The sequence below is a fragment of the Gopherus evgoodei genome, chromosome 4, assembly GCF_007399415.2.
Source record: "Gopherus evgoodei ecotype Sinaloan lineage chromosome 4, rGopEvg1_v1.p, whole genome shotgun sequence".
NCBI lineage: Eukaryota > Metazoa > Chordata > Testudines > Testudinidae > Gopherus > Gopherus evgoodei.
Window position 1 is genome coordinate 62,579,669 of NC_044325.1, and position 25,603 is coordinate 62,605,271.

At 46.8% G+C, this 25,603-nt stretch overlaps 1 protein-coding gene across 7 annotated transcripts in view; it reads right to left on the minus strand.

Annotated features, from left to right (window-relative positions):
• PLCB2 (phospholipase C beta 2) overlaps window positions 1–25,603 on the minus strand; it is a 70,870-nt gene that overhangs the window by 4,966 nt on the left and 40,301 nt on the right. For 5 of the 7 annotated variants that reach the window (XM_030559454.1, XM_030559455.1, XM_030559452.1 and 2 more), the window contains 19 exons: window positions 24,634–24,791; window positions 22,373–22,455; window positions 21,794–21,878; window positions 20,526–20,688; window positions 19,422–19,507; window positions 18,985–19,081; window positions 17,849–17,933; window positions 17,160–17,284; window positions 14,950–15,104; window positions 14,221–14,385; window positions 13,268–13,367; window positions 12,725–12,829; window positions 11,833–11,918; window positions 11,285–11,372; window positions 9,738–9,794; window positions 4,610–4,823; window positions 4,138–4,306; window positions 3,168–3,244; window positions 763–858 (listed from right to left, as the gene is read on the minus strand). In XM_030559454.1, the coding sequence (XP_030415314.1) occupies window positions 763–858; window positions 3,168–3,244; window positions 4,138–4,306; window positions 4,610–4,823; window positions 9,738–9,794; window positions 11,285–11,372; window positions 11,833–11,918; window positions 12,725–12,829; window positions 13,268–13,367; window positions 14,221–14,385; window positions 14,950–15,104; window positions 17,160–17,284; window positions 17,849–17,933; window positions 18,985–19,081; window positions 19,422–19,507; window positions 20,526–20,688; window positions 21,794–21,878; window positions 22,373–22,455; window positions 24,634–24,791 (2,194 nt within the window). The remainder of the gene's footprint in view (window positions 1–762; window positions 859–3,167; window positions 3,245–4,137; window positions 4,307–4,609; window positions 4,824–9,737; window positions 9,795–11,284; window positions 11,373–11,832; window positions 11,919–12,724; window positions 12,830–13,267; window positions 13,368–14,220; window positions 14,386–14,949; window positions 15,105–17,159; window positions 17,285–17,848; window positions 17,934–18,984; window positions 19,082–19,421; window positions 19,508–20,525; window positions 20,689–21,793; window positions 21,879–22,372; window positions 22,456–24,633; window positions 24,792–25,603) is intronic. The other 2 variants (XM_030559453.1, XM_030559456.1) reach the window with 2 other exon arrangements.

Genomic DNA, 25,603 nt, shown 5'->3' on the forward strand with positions numbered 1-25,603 from the left:
TGAAAAAACTGAAATGTCTGGAAGATATTGAGGCTTCTTTGCTACCTTAATGATTAAGAGACTAAGATTAATAAGAGAGCAGAGCCTCTAGGATAGTGGAAAACACCAAAATAAAGGTACCAACTTGTGGTAAGTCCATAGGGAGATTCTTCTCCATGCAAGCACATGGCTCTAGTCAAGGCTTTCCAGCCTTAAGAACTACAGCAGAACGCTTTTATCCATTTGTAATGACCTTAGGGGGGTTTCATACGGACTCTTTGGGTTCGATTCTGAGAGACGTTGAGCATCCACAGCTCCTACTAACTTCAAAGGGAATTGCAGGTGGTCAGCTCCTTTCAGGATCAAACCACTGAAGCTGTACTATGTGGAGCTGATCTTCCCCTATAACACTACGTGTATGGAAGGCGCTGCAGAGCAGTGCAAGAGCTGAATGCAGACTGCAGCAGTGCCCTTACTACTGTGTCTAGAAATTTGTCCTCTCAGAGCATGTGTGCCTGTTTACCAGAAGGTGATGGCAACAGGGAGAGGGATGGAAATCCAGCCCACATGAAGACAGACCAAAGCTGGAGCAATACCATCCTGTGAGAGTACCTGAAATTTAGGCTGATAAGGGAGCAAGGTATATGGGTTTGCCTTCCATGTCCAATTTAGTGGTGGTTACTGAGTGCCTAGTGGTGATAAAGACCATAGTGCAATGGAGTTCTCTGCCTGGGATTGTTCTCTGTTCTGTGTAGACCAAGCCCTAGGATCTCCATCCAGTACCTCTCCTGAGCAGTCTTGTCAATGGTACTCTTAGTCATGGCTTGGATTCGGTCCAGTCTCTTTGCCTCCAATTTCTTCTTTATCTCTTTAGTATCACTGCAGAGATGAAGATGTCATGAATGACGGGACCAATAACCATCAGACACTCTCTGTATATGAGCAACTGGTTTCTAAAAACACATACCTTGGAGAGCTTTTCATACAAGAAAGGCAAACCTGGTAGCAAGGGAAAATTTCAGAAGAGATCTAAAATAAGACCCTTTGTTTACTGGATTTAAAATGTACCTTACCCGAGGTGAGTGATCTCAGGGGGCTAGGACAAAATACACATAGACATTATACCTGGGTTACATCATGCAAATCCATTCTGAATACTCTTAACACTTTGCTACACTTGTCTCTGCTAGAGTATTGATTGATTAGAGACACAAAAAGTACTCATAACCCTAAGTAAAAAGAAGCAGGATGGCTTTGTACGATGATGTGGGAAAGTTAAAAGAGGATATTTGAGTCAAACCAGTATTTGTGAAAAAGTAGAAATCCAGCCCACATGAAGTCAACAGAAAGGAGCATAACCTATAGCAGATAACATGTGAAATGGAAATTAGGAAGGCTCAGGGAATTGAAGAGCAAATAGCAAAGACAAAAACAAATAACAGGAAATTCTTTCAGTATATCAGAAATAGGAAACGTGCAAGTGAATTGATGGGTCTTGCAGGCCCACTAGGGAATAAATTGCTCAAAAGCAAAAATTCTCCAGGTCAGGATGGTATTCATCCAAGAGGGACAAAGGACCTTTAGAATGAATGAAATGGCTGAGCTGGTCACAAAAAAATTTAATTTCCCATTAAACTCAGCTACTATATCAGAGGTCTTGACGATAACAAATATGCTCATCTTTTAAAAAAGCATGGGGGTGATGTTGGGAATTAGAGGCCAGTGAGCATTACTTTAGTTCTAGGAAAATTTGTTGGAAAGTATATTTCTGCTTTTAATTAAAAACATCTAGATGTACATGGCTTAGTATGTCAACAAAATAATGGATAAAGGAGAACTGGTTGCTATTATTTGCACTTTCAAAAAGCTTTAACAAAATCACTCAAAAAGTCTACTAAAGAAACTATGTAGTTATAGGGTGAGGCAACTGAATCAGAAACTAAGAGACAAAAAAGAATAAGACTAAACAGTTAATGTTCAACATGGCAAAAGATTAAGAACTGGGTGCCCCAATGTTCTGTACTAGAACTAGTGTTGTTTAATATATTTATTCATGATCTGGAAAATATGCTGAATAGTTAGTTGGCAACATTTGCATGTGACACAAAATTATGTATTAGTCAAGACTAAAAAAGACTAAAGAACTTCAGAGAGCAGATACAGTTTAGTGTTGGAAAAAATGTGAGATAATGTACAATTTGAATTACTCGTACACATTGTTGGGTTCTAATTTAACCATAACCATTCAAGAAAAAGACCTGGATTTCTTTTTGTGAAACTTAAAGGCAGTAAATTTAAACCTGATAAATAAAAACACTTTTTACACAACATGTAATTATTAACCTATGGAATTCATTTTTAGAAGATACTATCCAAGCCCAGAACTTAGTAGGAGTCAGACATTTATACTGACAATGCAAATATCGTCAATTACACTAAACAGGATAAAATATAAGGTCTATAAATCTTCATGTTTCAGGACATAAGCCTGGTTGGGGTAGGAAGAAATTTCCCCTCTGAGCATCTTACTCCATAAATTCATAGATCCAAAGGCCAGAAGGGACTATTGTGATCATCTAGTCAGATCTCATATATAACAAAATAATTCATTTTGAAGTATAGCAGATCTTTTAAACCATCCAATCTTGATTTAAAAATTGCCAATAATGGAGAATCCACCACAACCCTTGGTAAATTGTTCTAATGATTAATTACCCTCACAAAAATTATAAACATCCATTGAAGCATTTCCTGCATGTTCCTCTCATGCATTTGGCACTGGACACTGGTGGCGAAAGAACACTGGACTAGGAGGTCACTGGTCTGATCCAGTATGGCAATGTACATATGCCTAGATCCACAAACTACAATCATCTTGCAGACAATTTTACCTGCTGTACAATATCCCAAGCTGCTATCTATATAAAACAGAGTGTTGACCAGCTAGAGCAGCTCTAACTTCATTGCTACTATGCTCCGAGGTGCAACACAGAGCACCATTCTGGAAGTCAGGAGACCAGAGTTGTCCTCCCATCTCTGCTGCTGACTCATAGCATGACCTTGGATGAGTCACACAGTTCGCCTGTTTGTATGATAGTGATGCTTACCCAGCTCAGTACAGCACTTTGTGATCTACCAATGAAGTGCGATACTATTATTACTTTGTTATTCAAATGATCATAATTTACCTTTCTGATGATTCCTTCAATGCCTTCAGCTCAGCTGCCTGCTTCTCCCTTGCTACTTCTATTAGTCTGGCAATTTGCTGTTCAAGGGATCAAAAAAAACAAACAAACAAAAAAATCAAACAAGAGTACACAGTCAGGAGCTAACCGACTCAGGTTTATCTCTCCTGCCATTGACTTCACCCTTCACTTACTTACAGCAGTCAATTAATCAGCATGGTTTTGGAAATATCACACTGTGTCTGTAAATTGTGATTTGAGTATGTGGGCCAAGCTGTGTTGGTGGAGTGCATCAGGGCACCAGAGCTATCCCTGTGGGTCACAGCACATATTTGTAGGGTGTACCATGTGTGTATGTTCCTACTCTTTAGTTTGTGTGGGCAGATACAAGTGCCTCTGTTACACTGGGGCTCTGGGTTGCACTGTACTGGTGGGCAGTCATCGAGCTGAGGGTGACTCGTTGGCTAGCACTAGATTTGGGCAGTGCCCTATCTTCAGGTATAGTCTCTCTGGCTGTCATTCTCCCTGTGAGTGATGATGAGTCTGAGGGCACTGTGTCTACCAAAGCATTCTGTGGGATATGTTGTGTCTGATGGCACCACGTATATAGACCTGATCTTAGTTCCACTGAAGTCAGATGCAGAAAATACACTGATTCCAACAGGAACAAGATCAGGCCCCATGAGTAGCACTCAGCCTGGGGGGCATGCTGTGTGCGGGCATTGCATCTATAGGCATTGCTTTGATTATGGCTGGTGTGAAACATGCTGGAGCGGCTTTATTCCAGCATATCATCTGCAAGGATACAGCAATGTTGGTGACTAGGGCTGTGTCATTGGGCATTCTTGTGCCTGGCTGCATCTGCAATGCTCTAATGGTAGCAGTCAGTGAAGGTGTAACCTGGTTGGTGACACTCTCTGTGGGCCACCCGCAGTCTGTGAGTGCCTAGGTGCAGTACACATGCAGTCCATACCTCTGTGGCATAGTGCTCTTTCTTTTTCCGAATCCCATCATACTGCTCTTCCCACACTTGCTTTAGGTCCATTTCCAGCTTCTCCTTCAGCTCCAAGACTCGGCTGTCAGCGTTCTCTGCCATCTCTGCTGGATTCCCTTCTGCACTGACCTCCTCTACAGTCAAACTCCTGTTAACAGGAGGAACACAGGAGGAATGCTAAGTGCAGCACAGAAGGTAATCCATTCTACGTGTTGCACCATATCAAAGAGTCCTCCCGTACACCTCTCAGAAACGAATGTGCACACCTATGGAAATATGTGGAAGGCAACCCCCTCCATGCCTCTTTTTTGGAGGGTAGGCATGAAGACAGGGGAAGTGTGTGGCTCATTTGTGTTCCTCTGAGAGAAGCACTTTGCGCGTCTTGTGCGTGCAGTCAGCAAGGCCTGAGTGCCATGCAGCACATCTGGGGACTTCTTATGCTGTATTTTACCTTTTCTTTTTCTGGGTTTTCCGAGGGCATGTGATCTTCTTCCTGCCACACTGGGTGACCAACTCTGAGAACAGGGCTGAATATCTCTGCAGCAGCTCTTCCCTGCGCTTGCTTCCCTTTCGCTCCAGCTCCTTCAGCTCCTTCTCCTGTTTCTTCAGCAGCTTCATAAAAAGCTTCATCTTCTGCAGTTCCTCAAGGCTGGCTGTTTGGAGCTCTAAAATACAATATAAAAAGTGTCCTGGCTGGCTATCTAGCTCACCTACCTACATCTCTCACGCAGACATTCTTTCCATACTCTAATTTCCTTTTGTTTCAGGCTGTTTTTCAACACTGCCTCCAGCACCTCCTCCCTTTCATCAGGGTAACTGCAAGGTCAGTTAGCAACAGGTTGATTCATGGTCTGGGTACATGCCCGTAGAGCTGCCAGTTCTGTATTTTGTCCTGATGGTCATCCTAATTGTGTTGGGACATATCAGGATGTCATGAGGCACAAGACAAATTCACAAAATTAACTGTCCCACAAGCTAGGACAAATTTTAGTTGGAAAATATTGGGATGGGGTCGCAAAGTTATTTTAGGGGGGTCCCAGAGCTGGGCAGCTGGAGGGCAATGGCTGTTGTCCGGGCACCCAGCTCTGAAGGCAGCGCCACCACCAGCAGCAGTGCAGAAGTAAGAGTGGCAATACAGTAACTCCCCCCTACAATAACCTTGCAACACCCTCACAACTCCTTTTTGGGTCAGGACCCCAACAATTACAACACTGTAAAATTTCAGATTTAAATTGCTGCAATCATGAAATTTTGCTATTTTAAAAATCCTATGATCACGAAATTGACCAAAATGGCCCATGAATTAGGTAGGGCCCTAATTATGACCAGTATAGTCGTACACTGTCTGGGGAATAATGGCCTCTAGTTCTAATGTATGACATCCCCTCCAAGGCGTGAGGAAAGAGTTTTGCTAATGGCTTTTAGGAGAGATGAAGGGTTATGGGGAAGGGTGTGAGGGAAATGTTACCGAGACTCCATTATCTTTGGGCAGCAAGTCACTAGAACTCTGGAATCTGTGGTTAAAAGGTTATTGGGGTGCTAAGGAAAGTAATGGTTTGTGCTTGGGAATCTGTAAGAACGTTCTGAACTTTAGTGATTGTTCATATCCATTCCAGTTAGGTGTGTGCGCACAGCGTGCACGTTTGTCAGAAGACTTTTTACCCTAGCAACACTCGGTGGGTCGGCCAGGCGCCCCCTGGAGTGGCGCCGCTATGGCACCAGATGTATACCCCAGCCGACCCAGCCACCCTTCAGTTCCTTCTTACCGCCTGTGTCGGTCGTTGGAACAGTGGAGTGCGGCTTAGCTGACCTCCACTTCCATAGCTACTCGTAGTTCTCGTTCGTTATCGTGTATATAGTTATAATTCTTTTTAAAAAATATATATATATAGTTATCTATATAGTTATATATAGTTATATATATATATATAGTTATACGTTTTTTCTTTACTAGTAAGTTTAGTAATAGTTAGCGGGGTTCGGGGACTAACCCCTTCCCCGCACCCGGTGCTGGAGCCCATGCCCGGTTCACCGGGTTTCAAACCGTGCTCGGCCTGCCACAAGCCGATGCCGACAGGAGATCCGCACGACTCCTGTTTGAAGTGCCTCGGGGAATCGCACTTGACAGCTAAGTGTCCTATTTGCAAGGCTTTCAAGCCAAGAACAAAAAAGGAATGGGACATCAGGCTTAAGCAGCTCCTCATGGAGGCGGCCCTCGCCCCTCCACTTTCGGCACCGAGCGCTGGTCAGTCGGTGAGCAGAAGCGCCTCTGTGGCACCGGACCACACCAGTACGCCCAAGGACTCACGGCACCGAACATCACCGGCACTGAAATCGGCTCAACAACACTCCCTCTCCCTGAGGTTGAGAAAGGCCAAGACTCCTGCTGCTTCGGCACCGACCGCACCGCAGCCAGAGAGTATGCCTAAGTCAGATCACCCAGCACTGACACCCGCTGCAGCACCGACTAAATCGGCACCGTCGATTCCGGTCCCACAAGGGCCGTCGAGTCTGGCACCTGTTAGCTCCCAGGCACGTGCCGCGGTAGAGCTCACCATGCCGTCCACGCCAGAGGCGTTCTCAGGGGCGAGGGACCTGATCGCCCTGACAGACTCGGCACTGCCTCTACCCCCGGCACCGCCGGTGAGGGTAATCCAATCCATAGGCAAGCCAACCTTGATTAGACCACCCTCTGTCAGTGCAGCTGACCGGCACCGTTCATGATTGCAGTCCCGGCACCATTCTACTACACGGCACCAGTCAGACTCACGGCACCGGTTGGACTCTTGTTCACTGGCTCATTACCCGTGGCACTGCTTCAGTTCACGGCACCATTCCAGGCACTGTGCCTCCCGAAGCCATTCATGACGCCGGGATTCAAGATCTCGGTCGACCTCCCGGCACCGATCTGGTTGCAGGTCCCGCTCTTGATCCCGGTACCGATATGCATCCTGGCACTGGTCCCCTATACTGAGGGGAGCCAGGTCCGTTGGAACATCTGCAGAAGGCTTCTCCGCCCCTCCATGACGGACGCATTCCTCATGTCGTGGAAGCACCAGCTGCTCTATGCCTTCCCTCCATTCCCGCTGGTTCACAAGGTCCTGATAAAACTCCGCAGGGACAGAGCACACCTAATCATGATCGCGCCAGCGTGGCCCAGAGAGAACTGGTACACCACACTGCTCAACCTGTCCAATTACCCTGCCTCTCCACCCGGACCTCATAACGCAGGACCACGGCAATCTTCGCCACCTGGACCTGCAGGCCCTCCACCTCATGGCGTGGCTCCTGCGTGGCTAAACAGGTCGGAGTTACGCTGCTCCACTCCGGTACAACATATACTCCTGAGTAACAGAAAGCCTTCCACTCGGTGAACATATCTGGCCAAGTGGAAACGTTTCTCCTGCTGGTGTGAAATGCAGAATACTACTCCCTCTCAGGTCTTGATCCCCACTATCTTGGACTACCTTTGGTTCCTTAAGCAGCAGGGCCTAGCGATATCATCTCTGAGGGTGCACTTGGCGGCCATCTCCACATTCCATCCAGGGGAGAGTGGACACTCCGTGTTTTCCCATCCTTTAGTTACTAGATTTCTCAAGGGCCTGGAGCGCCTCTACCCCCAAGTACACCGCCCTGCCCCTACCTGGGACCTCAATCTAGTCCTAAGCAGGCTTATGCTTCCACCATTCGAGCCGTTGGCAACTTGTTCGTTGCTATACCTGTCCTGGAAGACAGTTTTCTTAGTAGCCATTACATCGGCCAGACGAGTCTCCGAGCTTCGAGCGTTAACGGTGGACCCACCATATACTGTCTTTCACAAGGACAAGGTACAGTTGCAACCGCATCCGGCGTTCCTCCCTAAGGTGGTGTCAGCCTTCCATACCAATCAGGACATCTTCCTTCCGGTCTTCTTCCCGAAGCCTCACTCATCTCGGTGGGAACAGCAGTTACACTCCTTAGATGTCCGTAGGGCACTCACTTTTTATATCAATAGGACGAAGCCCTTCCGGAAATCGCCCCAACTCTTCATTGCTGTGGCTGACCAGATGAAAGGCCTACCTGTCTCCTCCCAGAAGATCTCTTCTTGGGTGATGGCGTGCATCTGCACATGCTATGACCTGGCTCTCGTTCCCTCGGGCCATCTCACTGCACATTCTACCAGAGCTCAGGCTTCATCAGCCGCCTTCCTGGCCCATGTACCAATCCAGGAGATATGTCGCGCAGCTACCTGGTACTCGGTCCACACCTTTGCTTTGCACTATGCTCTGGTCCAACAATCTAGAGATGATGCAGCCTTTGGCTCAGCGGTTTTGCACTCTGCCATATCTCACTCCGACCCCACCGCCTAGGTAAGGCTTGGGAATCACCTAACTGGAATGGATATGAGCAATCACTCGAAGAAGAAAAGATGGTTACTCACCTTTGTAACTGTTGTTCTTCGAGATGTGTTGCTCATATCTATTCCAAACCCACCCTCCTTCCCCACTGTCAGAGTAGCCGGCAAGAAGGAACTGAAGGGTGGCTGGGTCGGCTGGGGTATATATCTGGTGCCATAGCGGCGCCACTCCAGGGGGCGCCCGGCCAACCCGCCGAGTGTTGCCAGGGTAAAAAGTCTTCCGACAAACGTGCACGCGGCGCGCGCACACCTAACTGGAATGGATATGAGCAACACATCTCGAAGAACAACAGTTACAAAGGTGAGTAACCGTCTTTTCTAGTGACCATTTGAAAGTGAGGAAATTCAGGGACAATGTGCAAACACAAATGTTTGAGTCAGAAAATTAGGCTCTTTGAACTGTTGCCTTCTAAAGTAATGACTCAGCTATTTGCTGTATTAACAACCATCCTTATACAATCATAACTCCATTCTAACAATGTTTTTTTAATTTATGAATATCCTTTATTTGTTGAGTAATTTATTCGTCTTTGTGATGTGTGGAAATTTGCAGCAGATGGATGGCAGGAAGTGGGATAGTTTGACTGAGGGCAGGTGAACTCATCCTTGTGCCCTGTTTGGTGGTATATTCCGGCATGTTGGATTTTTATTTTGATGTTAATATTGAGTATTGGTTTTATCACACAGCATTATGATGCAGACAAATAGGCAAATAATAATGTATTAAATCAACAGATGAAGAGCTCAGTCCACAGGGGGGCTTAAGGTGCCCTGTAGCCCTCTTTGTGCTGCTTCTGCCAGTGTAAACGGGCCTTAAAGCCGGCAGATCTGGCCACTGTAGCATTCCTTTAACATAGGAGCGTCTCTGACTGGGGTACCGGCGATGCTGGCTCTCTGCTGCCTCCTTCAGAAAACTCTAGTACAATGTGTTGAGGGCAAGCTGGGAGGCATTAGAACATGGCTGAAGTGCTGCTGTGCTTCAGCTATTCACAGCTGCTGCAATGTCCCCTTGGGGCCATAGGCAGCAGAGCACAAATTAAAGCAGCCCTGAAGCTACTCTAAATTATGCAGGATGACTAAATGTGCCCCAGTTGGCCCAGGATAGGGGAGTCACAAAGGTGGCTTAAAGCTATCTTTGTATCCCTTCTCCCTGAGCCCTCTAGAGTAATATTGGTGTAATTACCTGCACCTTCTTTTGCAACTTCTTTTTTAGTTTCTTCCTTCCCCAGGGCCATAGCTCCTAAAACCAGAACAGAAATTCTTGTTCATACTCTACCTCTGGGCTGAAAATGGTGCAGTGGAGAATGGGGAGCGGGGACTCTGCCCCATTCCCACTCTTGCTTACGCTGGTATAAGGGATGCTGTGAGAGGGGCAGAATATATTCCTGCATCAAATACCCTTGCTGCCATTTTTGCTGTTTGGGGAGAAACATTACACACAGAAGCTGCCACAAGCCTCAGAAGGAACTCAGGGATCAGCTCAGCTGATCAATGTAGTGTCTAACATTCATCAGCACTCAACAGAGACAATGGAACAGAACTTCAGTAAGGTCAATCTTGCCAGGCGTGGAGTGCCCTCAACATGGCTTCAGTGGGATTTGATGCACCCAGAACTTTGAAAGAGGCAATCAGGACCTCACAAAATTATGCTTCAAAAAATAACATAAGTAAGGAACACTGAGGTGTTACTGACTAGAACCAAGTCATCCATTAAATCCATCAAGCTACATTTCCTGCCCCCAATGCTGGTGAGGATTACGGTAGCCTTGATCTCCCCTCATACCACTAGCATAATCAGGAGTAATTCAGCTGAAGTCAGTGGCTTCTTAGACCAATGTGAAAATAAGGTAAATGAGAGAATTAGTTTAGTGTTTATATATTTCTGAGAGAAAAGGATTCTACATCCTTGCATTGATTCAGTCATTGTGGGACTCATTTCAGATGACTGGGACTGGGACCTATACATCCACGGCACATGACACACAAATCCTGGTGCCACAGGCTTGAATGGATATGAAGGAATAGCTTTAATCTGGAAACCCTTCCCTGGGTCTGGATGTCTGACTGTAAGGAGGAAAGGGTATGAAGGCTGGTGCTCAATTTGTTAATGTACAGAAATTTCTTTAGCACCTGCTGGTAATTTATAACACGAACTATCTCACCCTCAGTTATGTGTTTCTCTTTTAACCATATCTCTGCTCCTTTCCAAAATGTTATCTTCTTGTGACTTCAGTGCTGGTGAAAGGAGCTGCATTATCAATGTTGGGAAGTGACCTCCCCTATTTATCCACAGTACAGGAACGGTACAGCATAAGCAATGGCAATGTAATCTTCATCCATACTGCTGCACCTATTATGCCCCTACTCTGACCTGGAGTGACCCCCTCTAGGGGTAAGAAGACAGTTCTGTTTCCATGATCACTGGACCTTTGGTTTATCTTTTGAGATTATCAACTGTGCTAATTGTGATGGTGATTTTTATAATGTTGTACACTTGGAAACGGAGTGAAATCACCCACTCGTTTCACTCACACACACGAAGAGTGACTGGATGGTTACAACTTTTGTTCACTATTGAACAAGTCCAAAATTTAAACAAGTGACCCAGAGGTGAAAGGCTCTGATCCCATTACCACTCTCTAGGGCTATCTAGCACCCCTTCTTTCAATGTTCGAGCAACGTACATCTCCCTCCTCATTCTTTTAGTCCCACCCACATCTACAGCTTTACCTGCAGGTCCATTTGAAGAATGCAAACTAAAAGAATTTGGCATCCCATTAGTTTGAGCTGCTGTAAGCTTCTTCTGCATGTCAGGTCTCTAAAACAAAGATCAGATGTGAATCAATGCTACAGCAAAACAGACCCAGGAAATAGATGTGGAGACTGATAGAGCAACTGATATAAGCATAAATCCTAGCAAAGCCGCTGAGGGAAACAGTACAATGCTTTCCCATTTGAGACAATGGAATCTCCCAAGAGCTTAACATCATAATCTGCTTAGTTTTGCAATCTGTGGGCATGACTTTCCTGACACCAGGCAGGATCCCCTTTGGTAGTTTGTTTTCTTTACAGTTGTTGCACCAGGAGCTATCCACAGCCTCAAGGAATTAGACAAGGCTTTCTGAAATAGACACTGAATCTCCTTTTACCCTTCAAAGACTGAACTACTGCTACACTCTCCTTGCTCCTGGCAGGGTGAAGAAGGATCAGGACAAGCACCTTGCATCATTTCAGACTGAACCCACAAAGCACGTTGCAGAATGTGTAGAAGCACTCACCTCTGCAGAACCCTGTTTCAGCATCACTGATGTCTTGTCCTGGGTATTAAAGAACTTAATGGGGTTGGAGAGAGCAACAGTCAGATCTGGAAACAAAGAACAGGTCCAGATTGTCAGTGGACTCGTCAGATTTCCCCTTTCCCTGCCACTCAGATTTTATTTCTGGGAATAGCCATTCTCCACACTAACTGCCTGAGAGATGTACTGCAGCCTGAAGAAATCCCTCGCTCCCTTTCCTAGTACTAGAGTGTGTTTCCATTCTCCCTGCTCCCAGCCCTCTCTCGGATGGGTCCTCTCCCACTCCGCTGTCTTTTCATCTCAACCTCATCTTGGGGTGAGCACTCTCGACAAGTTACAGGGAGACACTGCCATTCTGCCTACTCTGTTCCTGGGAATGCTGTTTTCCCACTGAACCTCAGCCCTAACTAGAGCTGTGCAAAATGTTGGCAATGAGGTGGAAAAACCATGTGAAGCTCCCAAATATGATGCTCAGACTAAGGCTGGTAAAAGGACCAATAAACCCGCCCTGACTAGGGTGTGTGGTATTTTGAGTTGAAACAACTGCTTAAGTAGTGACTAGTGGGACCTGTAGGCTGTGGCAGAACCAGAACAGCAGACAAGTAGAAGGTGCGCTTGGAGAGACTTGCCAGTCACACTCCTCTCCTGTGCTCTGTGTGCAATTCACCTCCAAACTGAGGACAACCCCACCATCACCTCACTGGGTGAGATTTCCAGCCTCACACACTAGGGTAATTTTCTTCTTGGTAAATAAAACCATCCCAACCCACAGACAGAGAGAGTCGGTCATCTTCTCTGGCCATTTCCGTATACCAGCATTTTAGAGTTGGGGGGTGGCGGGGACATACCACATCAAGCACTCCAAGTACATTACCTGCCCAAGTGTCAGGGACATAGTCCTTCATCTCCAGGTACACAAAGAGGGAGGGCATAGTGAGTGGCATATTACTCTCACTGCGAAGGCAAACGTGGTGATAGCCTGATAATAGAAAACAGGAGAGAATGAGTGAGGGCATTCACCCCACCCTCACCTCATGTCCCAACAGGAAACACTGCAGTCTGTGAGTGACATGGAGGAGAAAGGGAAGGCACTCATATTTGGGCATTATGGGTTCCACTGCAATGAGTTTGGAGGGTCTCTGCTGCTTGAATCCCTCAAACACAACACAAAGGAATGCAACATTGACTGATCTCCTGTGCTCAAGAGAGAACAACACAACATCTTCCTTCATTCCCACCACTGCACTTTGGACCACCGTTTCTAGCACTGCTACTTGCATCAACTCCATCAGCGCATGGGGTCACCTCCTTAACACCAACCCCTAGCATAGCTCAGCTTAATATTGTACTGCACAGGACAGCAGATGACAGTGATGAAGGACACAGAAGGAGTTTCCACAGAAAGGTCTGACTTTACCTGAATGCACAGCAATAATGGGAATGATGCGTTGACCAATGAACTTTCCTCCTTCCTCCAAAGCCACAATTCTGAGAGAAGCCAACTCTGGCATCAGAATCTGGGGAGAAAAACACAGAGCTCAAGCCTCAGGTGCCTTACTATGATTCCTGACAGGGTATTGGTGTCACTAAGTAAAAATGTAAACACAAGAAGGAAATCACCCCCCCACGCACACACTGCCCAATAAGAGCTGCTTTGTGACCCCATAGTTTACAAGAATGAGCTCCAGGTTGGGAATCAGGTGTTTCTGAGGTCTAACCCTGGCTTTGGGCACGTCACTGCACATGGCCGTGTCTCAGAACCATCCTCTAAAATGGAGATAATACCCACCTCGCCTCATGAGCTGGTGAAAGCTTCCCCGGCTTTCCCAAGGGTGTTGTGAAGGTGAACATGTAAAGCAGTATGTAAGTGCTAAGCATTATTATTACCTTGCGCCTGCTACGTCCCCTAACTCCACAGCTGGAATAGTAGCAACAAGCAAATCGGTTCTTCCAGGGAAAGTTGCATGGATCCTATGATCTGACTCACATGAGACTCTCACTAGTCTACCATTTGTCCCTAAAACAGTGCCTCTGATTCTGTGATACAACAACATGGGCATATTTACTCTCATCTTTTCTGCTTCCTCATGGCTGGAGATTCCCAAGGCTCATTTGATTAGCAAATTCAGTTTGAAAATGCTCAGAGAGGAGTGTTTTGGCCTCTGGGATGTCCAGAAAGGGTTCCCAATGATCCTTCATCAATAGGGGAACTTGTGGTTGTTCGAATCTCTGGCCCATGGAATCTCCACAAAGATCTTTATGGATCTAAGAAAGAGTCTTTCATGTGGCCCTGGAATCCCCAGAGAAAATGCTCATGGTCACTGGTCTCTTTAGTGGCCCTTTATCTGAGTTACCGTGAAGTATTGTTACCTTTTCAAAAACAAAAGCCTCCTCCTTCCATACTGGGTTGAGGGAATTGGCACTTGATGTCAGCTTGGTTCTGTATTTACGTTTTGGGTCCCCTGGCAAACCAAACAGTTCCACTTCTACATATGTCTTCACACTGCGATCTGAGAGGAACTGGCCAGAAAGGATCTAAGAACAAATAGAAATAAAACTAGCAATGGCTAGCAAAACCCTCTCCAGCCTTAGAATTAGGGTTAGGGCCACTTCTTCTGTTGCCTGTCTCCTCTTTTTTCTTGGTCACTGCTGTCCTCCAGTCCATTCATTCCCTATAACATGTCTAATTCCTGTTTCCCTTCCCCTGTGCTCCTTGCTTTAGTGCTCCCCCCTCCCCCCCATCATCTTCCGTCCCCATCACCATTATTATTATTCCATGTGGCAGATGCTAATTTTCCATGTGGCAGATGCTAATTTTCCATGTGGCATGATTATTCCATGTGGCGGGATTATTCCATGTGGCGGGATTATTCCATGTGGCAGATGCTAATTTTCTGTTTTCATGTGATTATGATTAATTTTAAACACTGAAAGGATTGGGAGTTGCCATAGTAACACTCTCCGGCAGGAAGTTATGGGTTCATTTGCCATTAAGAGCCCTCCTGGGTGGCAAATAGAGGAGCTATAGGTGCTAGTTATCTCCCTGCTGCGAGTGTGCAGCTCTGTCAGGAGAGAAACAGCACAGGGGCTTGTACTTGCCGTTATCGACAGGATGCTTGCCATCACCACATCAATGCGGTCCACAGAGTAAGGGTCAAACTGCTTGTCTGGGCGTCGCATGAATTCGTGTTTGAGAAGGTAGCCGCTCTGTCCATTGAACTCAAAGAGGGCCATATTCTGTTGCATGGGGACATCTGAGGGAGAGAGACACAGGGAGAGGGACACAGAGAGAGGAATTTTTGTGGGAGTGCAGCAGTAAGGTCTGTATATATCAAGGAGCTGTAGAGACTGAACTTCTGTAGCCTGCACCCCAACCCCCTCCTACACCCCAACCCCCCCCAGCCCAGAGTCCCCTCTTGCACCACAAACTCCCTCCCAGACCCCTCACCCTCTCCTACACCCCAACCTCCTACTCCATGCTCAGCCAATGCACACACCTCAGTAGAGAATGTTACACTGATCTGTGACAATCCCTGAAGGGTTTTTGGGTCTATAAACCACAAATGACACTAATACAAAGTAAAATTAATTAAATGTCCAGTGTATTGTATGAGGTTAGGTGCAGTGTGACCATATGACCCTGAACCCAAACTCCCTCACAGAGCTTGGACTCCTCACTCCTGCACACCAACCCCCTGCCCCAGGCTCAGCCTGGAGCCTCCACCCATCAGTGGCGGCTCCAGGCATCAGCGCTCCAAGCATGTGCCTGGGGCGGCAAGCCACGGGGAGCACCATGCTGGTCCCTGTCAGGGCGGCAGTCAGACAGCCTTCGGTGGCGCACCTGCGGGAGGTCCACCAGTCCCGCAGATTTGGCGGCAATTTGGCGGCAGGTACGTCGAAGCCGTGGGACCAGCGGACCTCCCGCAGGCAAGCTGCCGAATCCACAGGACCGAAGGCGGCTTGACTGCCGTGCTTGGAGCGGCAAAAAAGCTAGAGCCGCCCCTGCCTCCCACATTCCAAACCCCTCGGCCCCAGGCCAGAGCCTGCACCCTCTCCCGTACCCCAACCCCCTGCCCCAGCCCGGTGACAGTGAGTGAGGGTGGGGGAGAGCAAGTGATGATGGGAGGGAGGAATGGAGTGAGCGGGGCGGGGCCTCAAGGAAGGGGCAGGGTAGATCTTGGGTTGATCTTAAATTCAAAAAGTGATCTTGTGCGTAAAAGGGTTGGAGACCACTGATCTAGTCCTTCTCAATCTGTCTGCTCCGCTATTAATGTTTGCCCTCTCCTCCTCCTTTGCTATTCACTCACTCTGCTCCTTCGTCTTTCTATGCCTCATATACCATACAATCCCCTCTTCGCCAGTCTCTCTGACTTTCACTTTTCCTTCCCCTCTCTCCCACTTTCCCTCTCCCCAGCCCACCTATCGATTCCCAGGCCAGAAGGGACCATGTGATCATCTAGTCCAACCTCCTGTACAACACAGGCCGGAGACCTTCTCCCAAATAATTCCTGTTTGAACCAGAGTGCATCTTTTAGAAAAACACCTAATCGTGATGTAAATTTGCCAGTAATGGAGAATCCACCTGAACCCTTGGTAAACAGTTCCAATGGTTAATTATCCTTCCTCACTGTTCTAAATCTGCACTTTATTTCCTGTTTGAATTTGTCTAGCTGCAACTTCCAGCCTCTAACTCTTTTACACCCTCACGCACGTGTGTGTGAGAGACAGATGCCCTTCCTCCCCGCTTTCTCACTCTGGGCATGCAGTACCTGAAGTGGACATGGGAAGGGGGAGCCCTGGAGCCCCTTCCTGCCCACCCCAGATCAACAACACTGGAATTAGCAGTGGGGAAGAAAAGTGCTAGAGTGCAGCAGGTTCCTAGTTGTGCATGCTGCCTACAACAGCATATGTGGCTTAGGTGTAGCTGTGCCTCCCAACAGCCTGTGTTAACTACTACACTCCCCACACCATATGAAGAATGAAATTAGGCTGGCCTGAGATGATTTCTGCAGATGCTGGACTGCATGGATAGTAGGTGGGAGGTTGGAATTCAAAGGTATTGTCATGCAGGGCTAATTCTGTCAGTGCTGCTGAAAAAGGCTCTGTCTGCAAGAGACAGAGGCTCAGTCGGAGACAGAGAGATATCCATGGGTAGATTGAATTCGACAAGACAAGGGCAAAGCAAACAGCACACATGTTCAGAGGCACCTGGTAATACCGAGAAATCCCAGTGAGGGAAAGAGGGGAAATAAGGGTGGGTGTGAACAGACCCCCATCTATTGAGCAGCATGGGACAGCTTGCAACTCACCCATTGTCTGGAAGTTTAAGGCCACCATTTGACAGCCGACATTCCAGAACATCTGAGGCATGTAGTTGGATGAGTCCATTCGGGTGCCCTTGGGGTAAATCCGGCTCATCTGTCGCTTGTTATATCTGCAGTTACTCCATAGGAAACAGGTCTGGAGTGGCCTATTGCTGCCCATGTGCCCTGGGACTAGTTTCCAGTTGCAGATTACATGAGCTTCTTTAGGTCTGAAATGGCTGCATCCCTTGGTAACATCCCATGTTATAAACACCAGAGGCTGTAAGACGGTATCAAAACGAGAACCCTTTCCTGGATTCCTATATAACATGATGTGCTCTATGCTTAGCAACAAACATTTGGTAGTCCTGACTGCACCTGCTAGAGGGCAGCAGGCATCCTATCCGGAAGCCATGTGACCAGTACGACCTACATGTTCCCCAGATAATAGTACCATATCTGAGTTCTCTGTTTAATTTGGGCCTTTCATAGAGTGTGAGTAGGAGCTGAAGCAAATTGTGCTGTTTTTACCTTATCCCAGGAGCCTGCAAGCACTCATGGGACTGTGCATTGTCATACAGCTTATCAGAATGCTACTATATGATAGGGAGTAATGCTTTCATATTCCGCTTAAAATGCATCACCCAGGTACACAGGACAATGCTGCCTAAGAGCTCATCTAGCAAAAAGGATACTCTACAAACTGCTCAGTGGATTTGGTCAGTAGATCATAAGCCTTCGTTTCGGTGAAGGAGGAGATGACATAACTTCGGTTCTGCTCTGGGAATATGGAAAAGGGAAATGTTTAAAAGACAGGCACTCCCAGGACCCCATCTCAAACTCTGCCAAGTGCCGCAATCAAAGCATGACACATTCATGCTGCGCCTCAGACCAAGAAACACCCAGCCTGTCTCTTTCCCTGTGGACCCACCCATACCTTTCCCCATGGACCCCATGATCAGATCAAGACACCTCCATCCTCGCTTGGCCCTCTGAAATGGAATTGGAGGAGTACTCATAAAGGTTTATTTGAGCTGTTGGGATTTGGATTGGGTTTATCTGGGACAGGCAAATGAACACATCCAGAGGATCAGCTTGCAAAGGGAGGGGTGTTTAAGAAGTACACCTTTTCTTTTACAGAAAACATAGTAACAATTACAGCCCTTTAATTTTTGTTTTCAAACAACACATTATAATCTCACAGATAGAGTGGGGCTCACATGGCAGGGATGTGTGCAATGTAAATTGTTTCCATGGTGTCAGTGCAGGAGTTGTCTTGTTTCCCCTTAGTTTGCATTGTCGGTTCAAGTGAACCCAAACACTGACAGCAAAGCTCAATGAAAAGTTCTGCATTTACCAGGTTTTTCACTGACACCATGAATCAACCCAGTTCACTCAAAACTGGCCCCAGGTGCATTTCACATGGTTACAGGTGTACAGCTTTCTCCATCACCCAGCAGGGGGAATCCCCACTGAAGAGAAAGACCAGTCAATTTTACTGATACAGACTGCGCTAAATTCTGCTCCCATTTACACCAGTGTAAGACAAGAACAACTCCATGGATTGCAGTGGTAGTGGTGTTGATTTTCGCTAGCGTAACTGAGAGCAGCATTTGACCCATTGACTACAAAGGGATGTGTGAGCTGCACATGTCCATGTTCGCTACAGTGAGAGAGAGCAAGGAGGGTAACAGAAGATGGCATGGGGCAACAGAGCGACTGCAAATACAGCTGCAGTCAGAATAGCTGGAGATTGTCAATATGTGAACATTCATACTAGCTGTTTCAATGAAAACATTTAGAATAGTGAAAAGACAAGAATTCTTCTTACCTGTTGAGGTATCAAAGGAGTCAAATTTGATGGGCTGAATGTAATTAACCAGACTGGACATTTCCTCGTAAGCTGTCACTTCCAAGCCAGCAGTGCCCTATGCAAAATGAGAACAGACAGATGGAGACATCTCCCAGAAAAACAACACACTCACAGTTGGGTCTCTAAGGTTATGGCTACACTAGATCTGGAAGCAAGCGTCCCAGTCCAGATCTAGGCTTGGGCTAGCAGAGCTCACATAAGTACGCTAAGAATAGCTGTGTAGATGTTGCTTTGAGGTTGTGGTTTGGGGTAGAGCTTGAGTTCTCAAGCCTGTGGGGGACAGAGGAGGGGAGGCTTTAGGTTAAATAGTACGATGGGACCCCACAACAAGCTGTCATATGGTCACTGCCCAGAAGAAGCAAATGGATCAAGAGAGGAAAGGTCAGTGGCACTACCTCATCTGACTGCATGTTTTTAATCTGTTCTTCATCCAAGTTTCCAGATTCCTCCTCTTCCTCTGGGCCCTCTTCGGTCACATCACCTGCCCAGATTAAGCATACACAGTGTTCACCAGCAGCACAATTAGACAGGCTAGCATGAAGGATTGCTGATATGTCCTCTAATGCTGCCTCCACTAGCAAGGGAAACATGCCACTTTTCTGAACTGAAATTCCTCCCAGTGTAAACGTGGGAACACAAAAGGGCTACGAAATTGCTCTAATGGCTGCATCCAAATATGGAGAGGCACCACTCTGGGTTGGCGCACTCAAGTAATTCAGTTCTTCCTCTTGCCGGTCTCCTTAGCCCCAAATAACAGTAACAGGATCTAAGCTGGCTGTATCCCCAGAGCCTCCAGCCTCCCTTCATAGCCTTCTCCCATCAGAAGTGGGCTGTAGTCCCACTTCCCCCACCAAGGGTCATACCTAATGGGACAAATCTGGGAGTGGATTTACTTTAGATCCTGATTCCTGACTACTCTACAGAGGAGCTGTTCCTGCATTGTCATAGCCCTCTGTGCGCCTTCTGTAACAGGGGCATGGAGACTCCATGGGCTGAAATCTCACTTGTTCTGTCTTGGGGTCTCCAAATGTAAGATGCAAAAGAGATGAAAGATCTGGGGGAGCTGCAGGTTGTATAAGTCTTCAAAATGTTTATGGTTAGGAAATATGTCATGGTGTATTTGCTGGATGCCATAGAGCTACTCGATGACAACACAGGACAGGAATCAAGGGCAATATAGCCTGTCCACGCACACATCAAATCAACAGCCAGTATATGCAGCAGTGTATTTCTGGAGAAGCAGAATGGTTGGCAGATAACCAAGCAACGTATTGGTAACACGATCTTTTAAGGCTCTGGTATCACTATTAGTGCTATATGGTGTCTGAAAACATAATTCTATTCTGAGGAGCTGATCCCCCTCATTCTTCACTCTGAAGTGCCTGAACTTATGTATATTAGATCTCTTGAAATAACACCTGGCCAGTTTGGACATTCTCCAAAGTGCCAGGCCACCCCATCTGAGTGGAATGAGTCCCCTCCCCTACTTCATATTGTACCAGTATCAATACCATCCACAGTGACAGGCTGGTCAGTAGCTTCATTCCTCTCTTTCTTCAGAGAGTCCCGCCTATCTTCAGATGCAGACTGGTTCTTTTTGTTCTTAATCAGAATTTTCCCTAAGAGATCCTGAGGGCTTGGCAAGGGAACGCCCGGCTTCAGCTGTAACAGAGAAAAGTCCTTGTTGAATTTCCTCTACAAAGAGACAGAGCTCATACACTCAGCTGTCCATCTGTATCCGTGAACATCTCAGTCCATCTGTCTGCCTCCACACTGCACCATCTGCATCCTTCAACATCTCCATCCGCCTGTCTGTACCTGTATCCACCTGTCTGCTTACAGTGCCAGCCACATCTTGTATCCTGGCCATCTGGCTGCTAATTTTACATTGGCAGCTACACTACTTTTATACCTTTCTCCATCTACTGCCCACACTTTTTCCATCTTTGTCCCTGCTTGTGCCATGCTGTTTCCAGCCACACATCTGCCTACATTCAGCACCATTTAAAGGGTCACCCAAATATCCTTCTGTATCCATCCAAGATAGTTTCCAGGTGCTCTACCTTGTCTGCCTACCATGATTCTCCCCAAGAGACACTGCATGCTTGCATGATTCTATTGTTGTAGACCTTGTCCACCCTCCAACACTCCACATGCCATCCTTCATTGTGCCTTGCTGTACTGTGGACTGTAAGCACTTTGGGACACAGATGTTGTTGTCTTTTAATTTTTCTGCAAAGCACCATGTATATTTCTGGCACAGCAGTAGTAATGTGCATGGGGGTTACAAAAAGGTGATATGCATTTGTACATGCAAACTGGGGAGCTGCATGTGCAATCAATTATCTGGACATGCACTCCACTGTTCTGTGCATGCAGCTGCATATGTTACTTACCTGACTATGCCTGTACATATGTATTTCACATGCACAACTCAGATGGGGTCTGATTCTAAAGTCGAAGGAGTCACATAGGTATAACAGAGCAGAATCAGGCCTCTAGTTTCAAAAAATCTGGCCCTGAAGCTGAAAAGTTCACCCTTCATTCTCCAAATTGCTCAGCACCCAGCCCCATTTCCAGCTGTCTCCTCTCACTGCCTCTGTCTCTAGGCTCACTGACTTTAATGCCTTTATAAGCCTCCTCCCACTTGCCACAAAGGATCCCCCAAATTACCATACAGGTGGCAGAGCCAGACAGCATCAGGGAGTGATCCCTGTGTGTATGATGCCCTCTCCCCAATAAAAGTTCTCCCCCATCTTCCACTTACTGGATATTTTTCTAGTGGCTCTGTCAGCAGCATGTCCCCAAATATGGTCCTGCAGTACTCAGCCATCTTAGCCTGCTGCTTGGGCCTAAGGAATAATGCAATAAAACAAGAGTGAGACATGAACCTATTGAGTCTGGAAAAGAGCATGAGCAACCCTCCTCCACCATGCACTGTGCCCTGCCCCCTCCCACCCAAAGGGTTAACCCTAACCTCCCCTCATCCTGATCTCTGACACAGGCTCTCTGAAACCCTTCTCCAGGACTAACAGCATCTGCCCTGCTCCATCACCTCCCCAACAGTAGGCGTTTTGGGGGAGGTTGAATGGGAGTGGCAGGATGGAATTCACTGGTTTAATTATGTCATCTTTCAGCATTAACCACCTCTGATCCCTCCAAGAAAAACTCCTAACACTGCAACTCCAGTGCTTCACCTTGCTACCCCCAGCCTCAGACACCCAGGAAATCGCAACCATGTGCTGGAGAGGTTGTGTTGCCTCTACCTCCCCTCTCAGACAGCAAAAAATGAATTCTCTCACGAGTTCCCCAGATGTGAGTCCACCAGCAGCCACTGGATACTCACGAGTCAACATGGTTCTCAAAGGACAAGATAACTGGGTAGAGAGAGGTTTTGAAAGCACTTTCTGCAATGGCCTCAATGACATCCTAAACAAGAACAGACAGACAGACAGACAGACAGAGCATTATTATAGTGTCCTGAGACAAGTAGCCATCCAGCTTTCACATCTCTGAGTTGATCATGTCCAGTGGCTCTCCCAGGCGTGACTAAACTTCCTTTTCAAACACTCCTCTCATCTGGTCTCTCAGCATGAGGTACAACTTGGATTCTCTTAGGTTGTTTTATACTCAATACTTCACATTCAGAGGTGATGAGGAAGGCATAGGAGGGCCAATGTATATCTTGTTACATGGGTGTGATTCAAATAAATGTGCTAAAGGGAGACTACATTTGGTGTAAGATTCACCGAGGGGGCCAGAAAAAAAGGTGTAAGTGACGCCAGATTAAACTCTCAAGATTTACTGCGACACATACTTCCTCTGAATTTGTCCATTTGTCTGTCATTTTATTTGCCTGTAAAATCCTTCTTGATCCTGACTATCTACTAGCACAGCAAACAGAACTGCTCAGCAACCAGCAGTTACTAACATTCCAGATGCTGATGCCATGGAACTAGTCTCAACAATATTTATTTATTTTTTAAAATAATATTTTCCTCAGGCCCCTATTAAACGGCAATGAACTTTTCTCTATTTTCTTTCCCATTGTTGCTAACTGGCAGGTTACAGGAGCATAGTTTTTCTCCTTTATAATTATCTGCCCCCGCTTACTCCTGCTCCATTCGTTCAGTGATATCATACAACCCATTGTATACTGCATTATAGTACATGGACTGCAGAGTTCAATCCATTGGGCCAAATTCAGCTCTGGTGTAAGCCTAAGGAAAACAGTGGCATAATGCCAGGGATGAACATGGCCCAAGGACTTCAACCTATGCAACCCACGCCCCCAACCCCCAAACCCTGATTCAACAAGCAGTTTTTCTCTAAGGAAGGCGGCTCCAGTACCACTTCAGGGGGCCACTTGAGCGGCATTTCAAAGGAAGCTGCTACAAGTTCAGAGGAGGAGAGGGTGCAAAAGATGCTATTAGAAAGATGGGGGTTGGAGAAGGGAAGGAGCAGGAGACGGGGGTTCTGTGTATTATATAAACTAAAAACCAGGCTCATGCTGTGTTAACAGGCTATAATTCCATCCTGAGGTTCATTCACATGGTTTAGCAGAACCCCTCAGGGCAATTATAGCTTCCATAATACACAGTTGCGCTATTATATGCCCTATCTGTAGTGAACTGCTATGCAAAAGCAACCATGATACTAAAAGAGAGAGCCTGGGAAACTGCGAGCATTAATTATTACAGGCAGGTCAAGGTGCCTGAGCACTGAAGGAGAAAGGGTTTATTTTTTCATATGTCTTGGTAATAATGAAGTGCAGGAATGGGAGAAGGGGGGAACACAGACTAAGTACAAGAGGTCTGTTAACAATTGGCTTCTGTCTGGTGGGATCTGAGCTTTGCCTGAGTGGACTGAGGGGAAGTGAGTGTAGTCTTGTGATTTTTACTGTGCATGGTGTTTGTCATTTATGTGGTTAAATGCACTAAAACAAAACCTTCAGCGTAAATAGCAAGTTCACTAGGCAATGGCGCATGACTCTGGGCTGGCTCTCTTTTCCCCGTGGAGCCTTTGAGTGAATAGTCAGGGAAGCTGTATGACCAACATCCCAGATGGCTGCTGCTCTGTTGGATGCATATCATGTACTCCCATGGCATGGTCGTGACAAAAGGAATTACCCTCACAATGCCGATATTTAACATTACAAACCTGCTGTAGGCATCAACCCGTAGAAGACAACAAGGCTTTCTCTTAACCCTTGTGGTCTTCTGAAAAGATGCCCGGTGCTTGTTGTTTGTCTGAACTCACACAGCTATTCATTCACTCATCCATCCACCTACACAACCCTACAACCACTAGGCACTCATCCATTCAACCATACATCTCTCCAGCAGCCCAACCACCTCTCTGATTCCATATCTGACAATTCACAAGTATTTCACCTCATTTATTCAGACTCATCCATACAACAGCCCCGTTGCTCTCCCCCATCTATCTACTTTCCCCCAATTAACCTACACATCAGGCTATCCTGCTGAATAGATGCTCATCTATCCATATACCTGGGTCCCCCTGCCCATTCTTCATCCATTCACTCTCGGTACATAGAAATAAGTACAAAATCAGGACAAATAATCTGTGGAGACAATCCCTCACCTTGAAGAGAATCTCAGTTGTCATGGTGAATCCATGGGTGATGATGGGCTCCTCATCTGGTGGACGACCCTTCCAGCAGTCCAGCTCCACACAACGGCAGCCAGACAGCAGGGTCTGACGATACATTTCAGGAGATGAGATGCCAGAAAACTGGCCAGCTGGAGAGGCAGGAGGAGAAGAAGAGACTCTGGTTTGCCATTTATTTGTGAGAGTGCATTCTGCATGGAGAGCAATAAGAAGGGGAAACAGCTCTGTGCACACCCAGGGCAAGTGTGCACTCCACACTGCAGAGAGATTTTAGGTAACTGGGCAGTGGAGCCCTATCTAACACTTCTTCCTCCCTCAAAGCATGGCCTATACTGTGTTTACCTTCTGCACATTGAGGGATGAGGTGTGATGGTATCCACCTACCACTAATCCCTGGGGGAGACACCTGCCCAGTCAGTTGAGAGGGACACACAATTACCTGCTCTTGAATTCCTGAGGGATCTACATCTGACCAGCTGTTGGGAAGGGGTATGGATCTGCCTTCAAGTCTATGGGGCTATATACCTGCTTGACTCTTGGGGAGGAAACCTGCTTCTCACTTGAAATCTTAGAGCATATATACCTGCCCAATCACTTTGCAGGCTAATGCATCTATCCAGGGATAGACACATGCCCAGTCAGTGAAGAGTGGCACACATCTGCTCAGCCTAGGGACTCCTGAGAGAGACACACACCTTGCCAGCTGTTTAGGAAAGACAGGAACCTGCCCTCACATCCCAAGAATACCCATGCCTGTCTATATAGACAGATGATGAAGCCGTAATCTTGCACTGCGATGGAGCTGGTGATGGGAAAAGATCCTGGCTATGAGCTTGAGGGCAAGGAGTTGCTCACCCTTCCTACACTGCAGATGTTATACATGCCCTATCACACCCTGGCTACAGGCTATCCCAAAAACGAATCCATCAGACACAAGGGGACT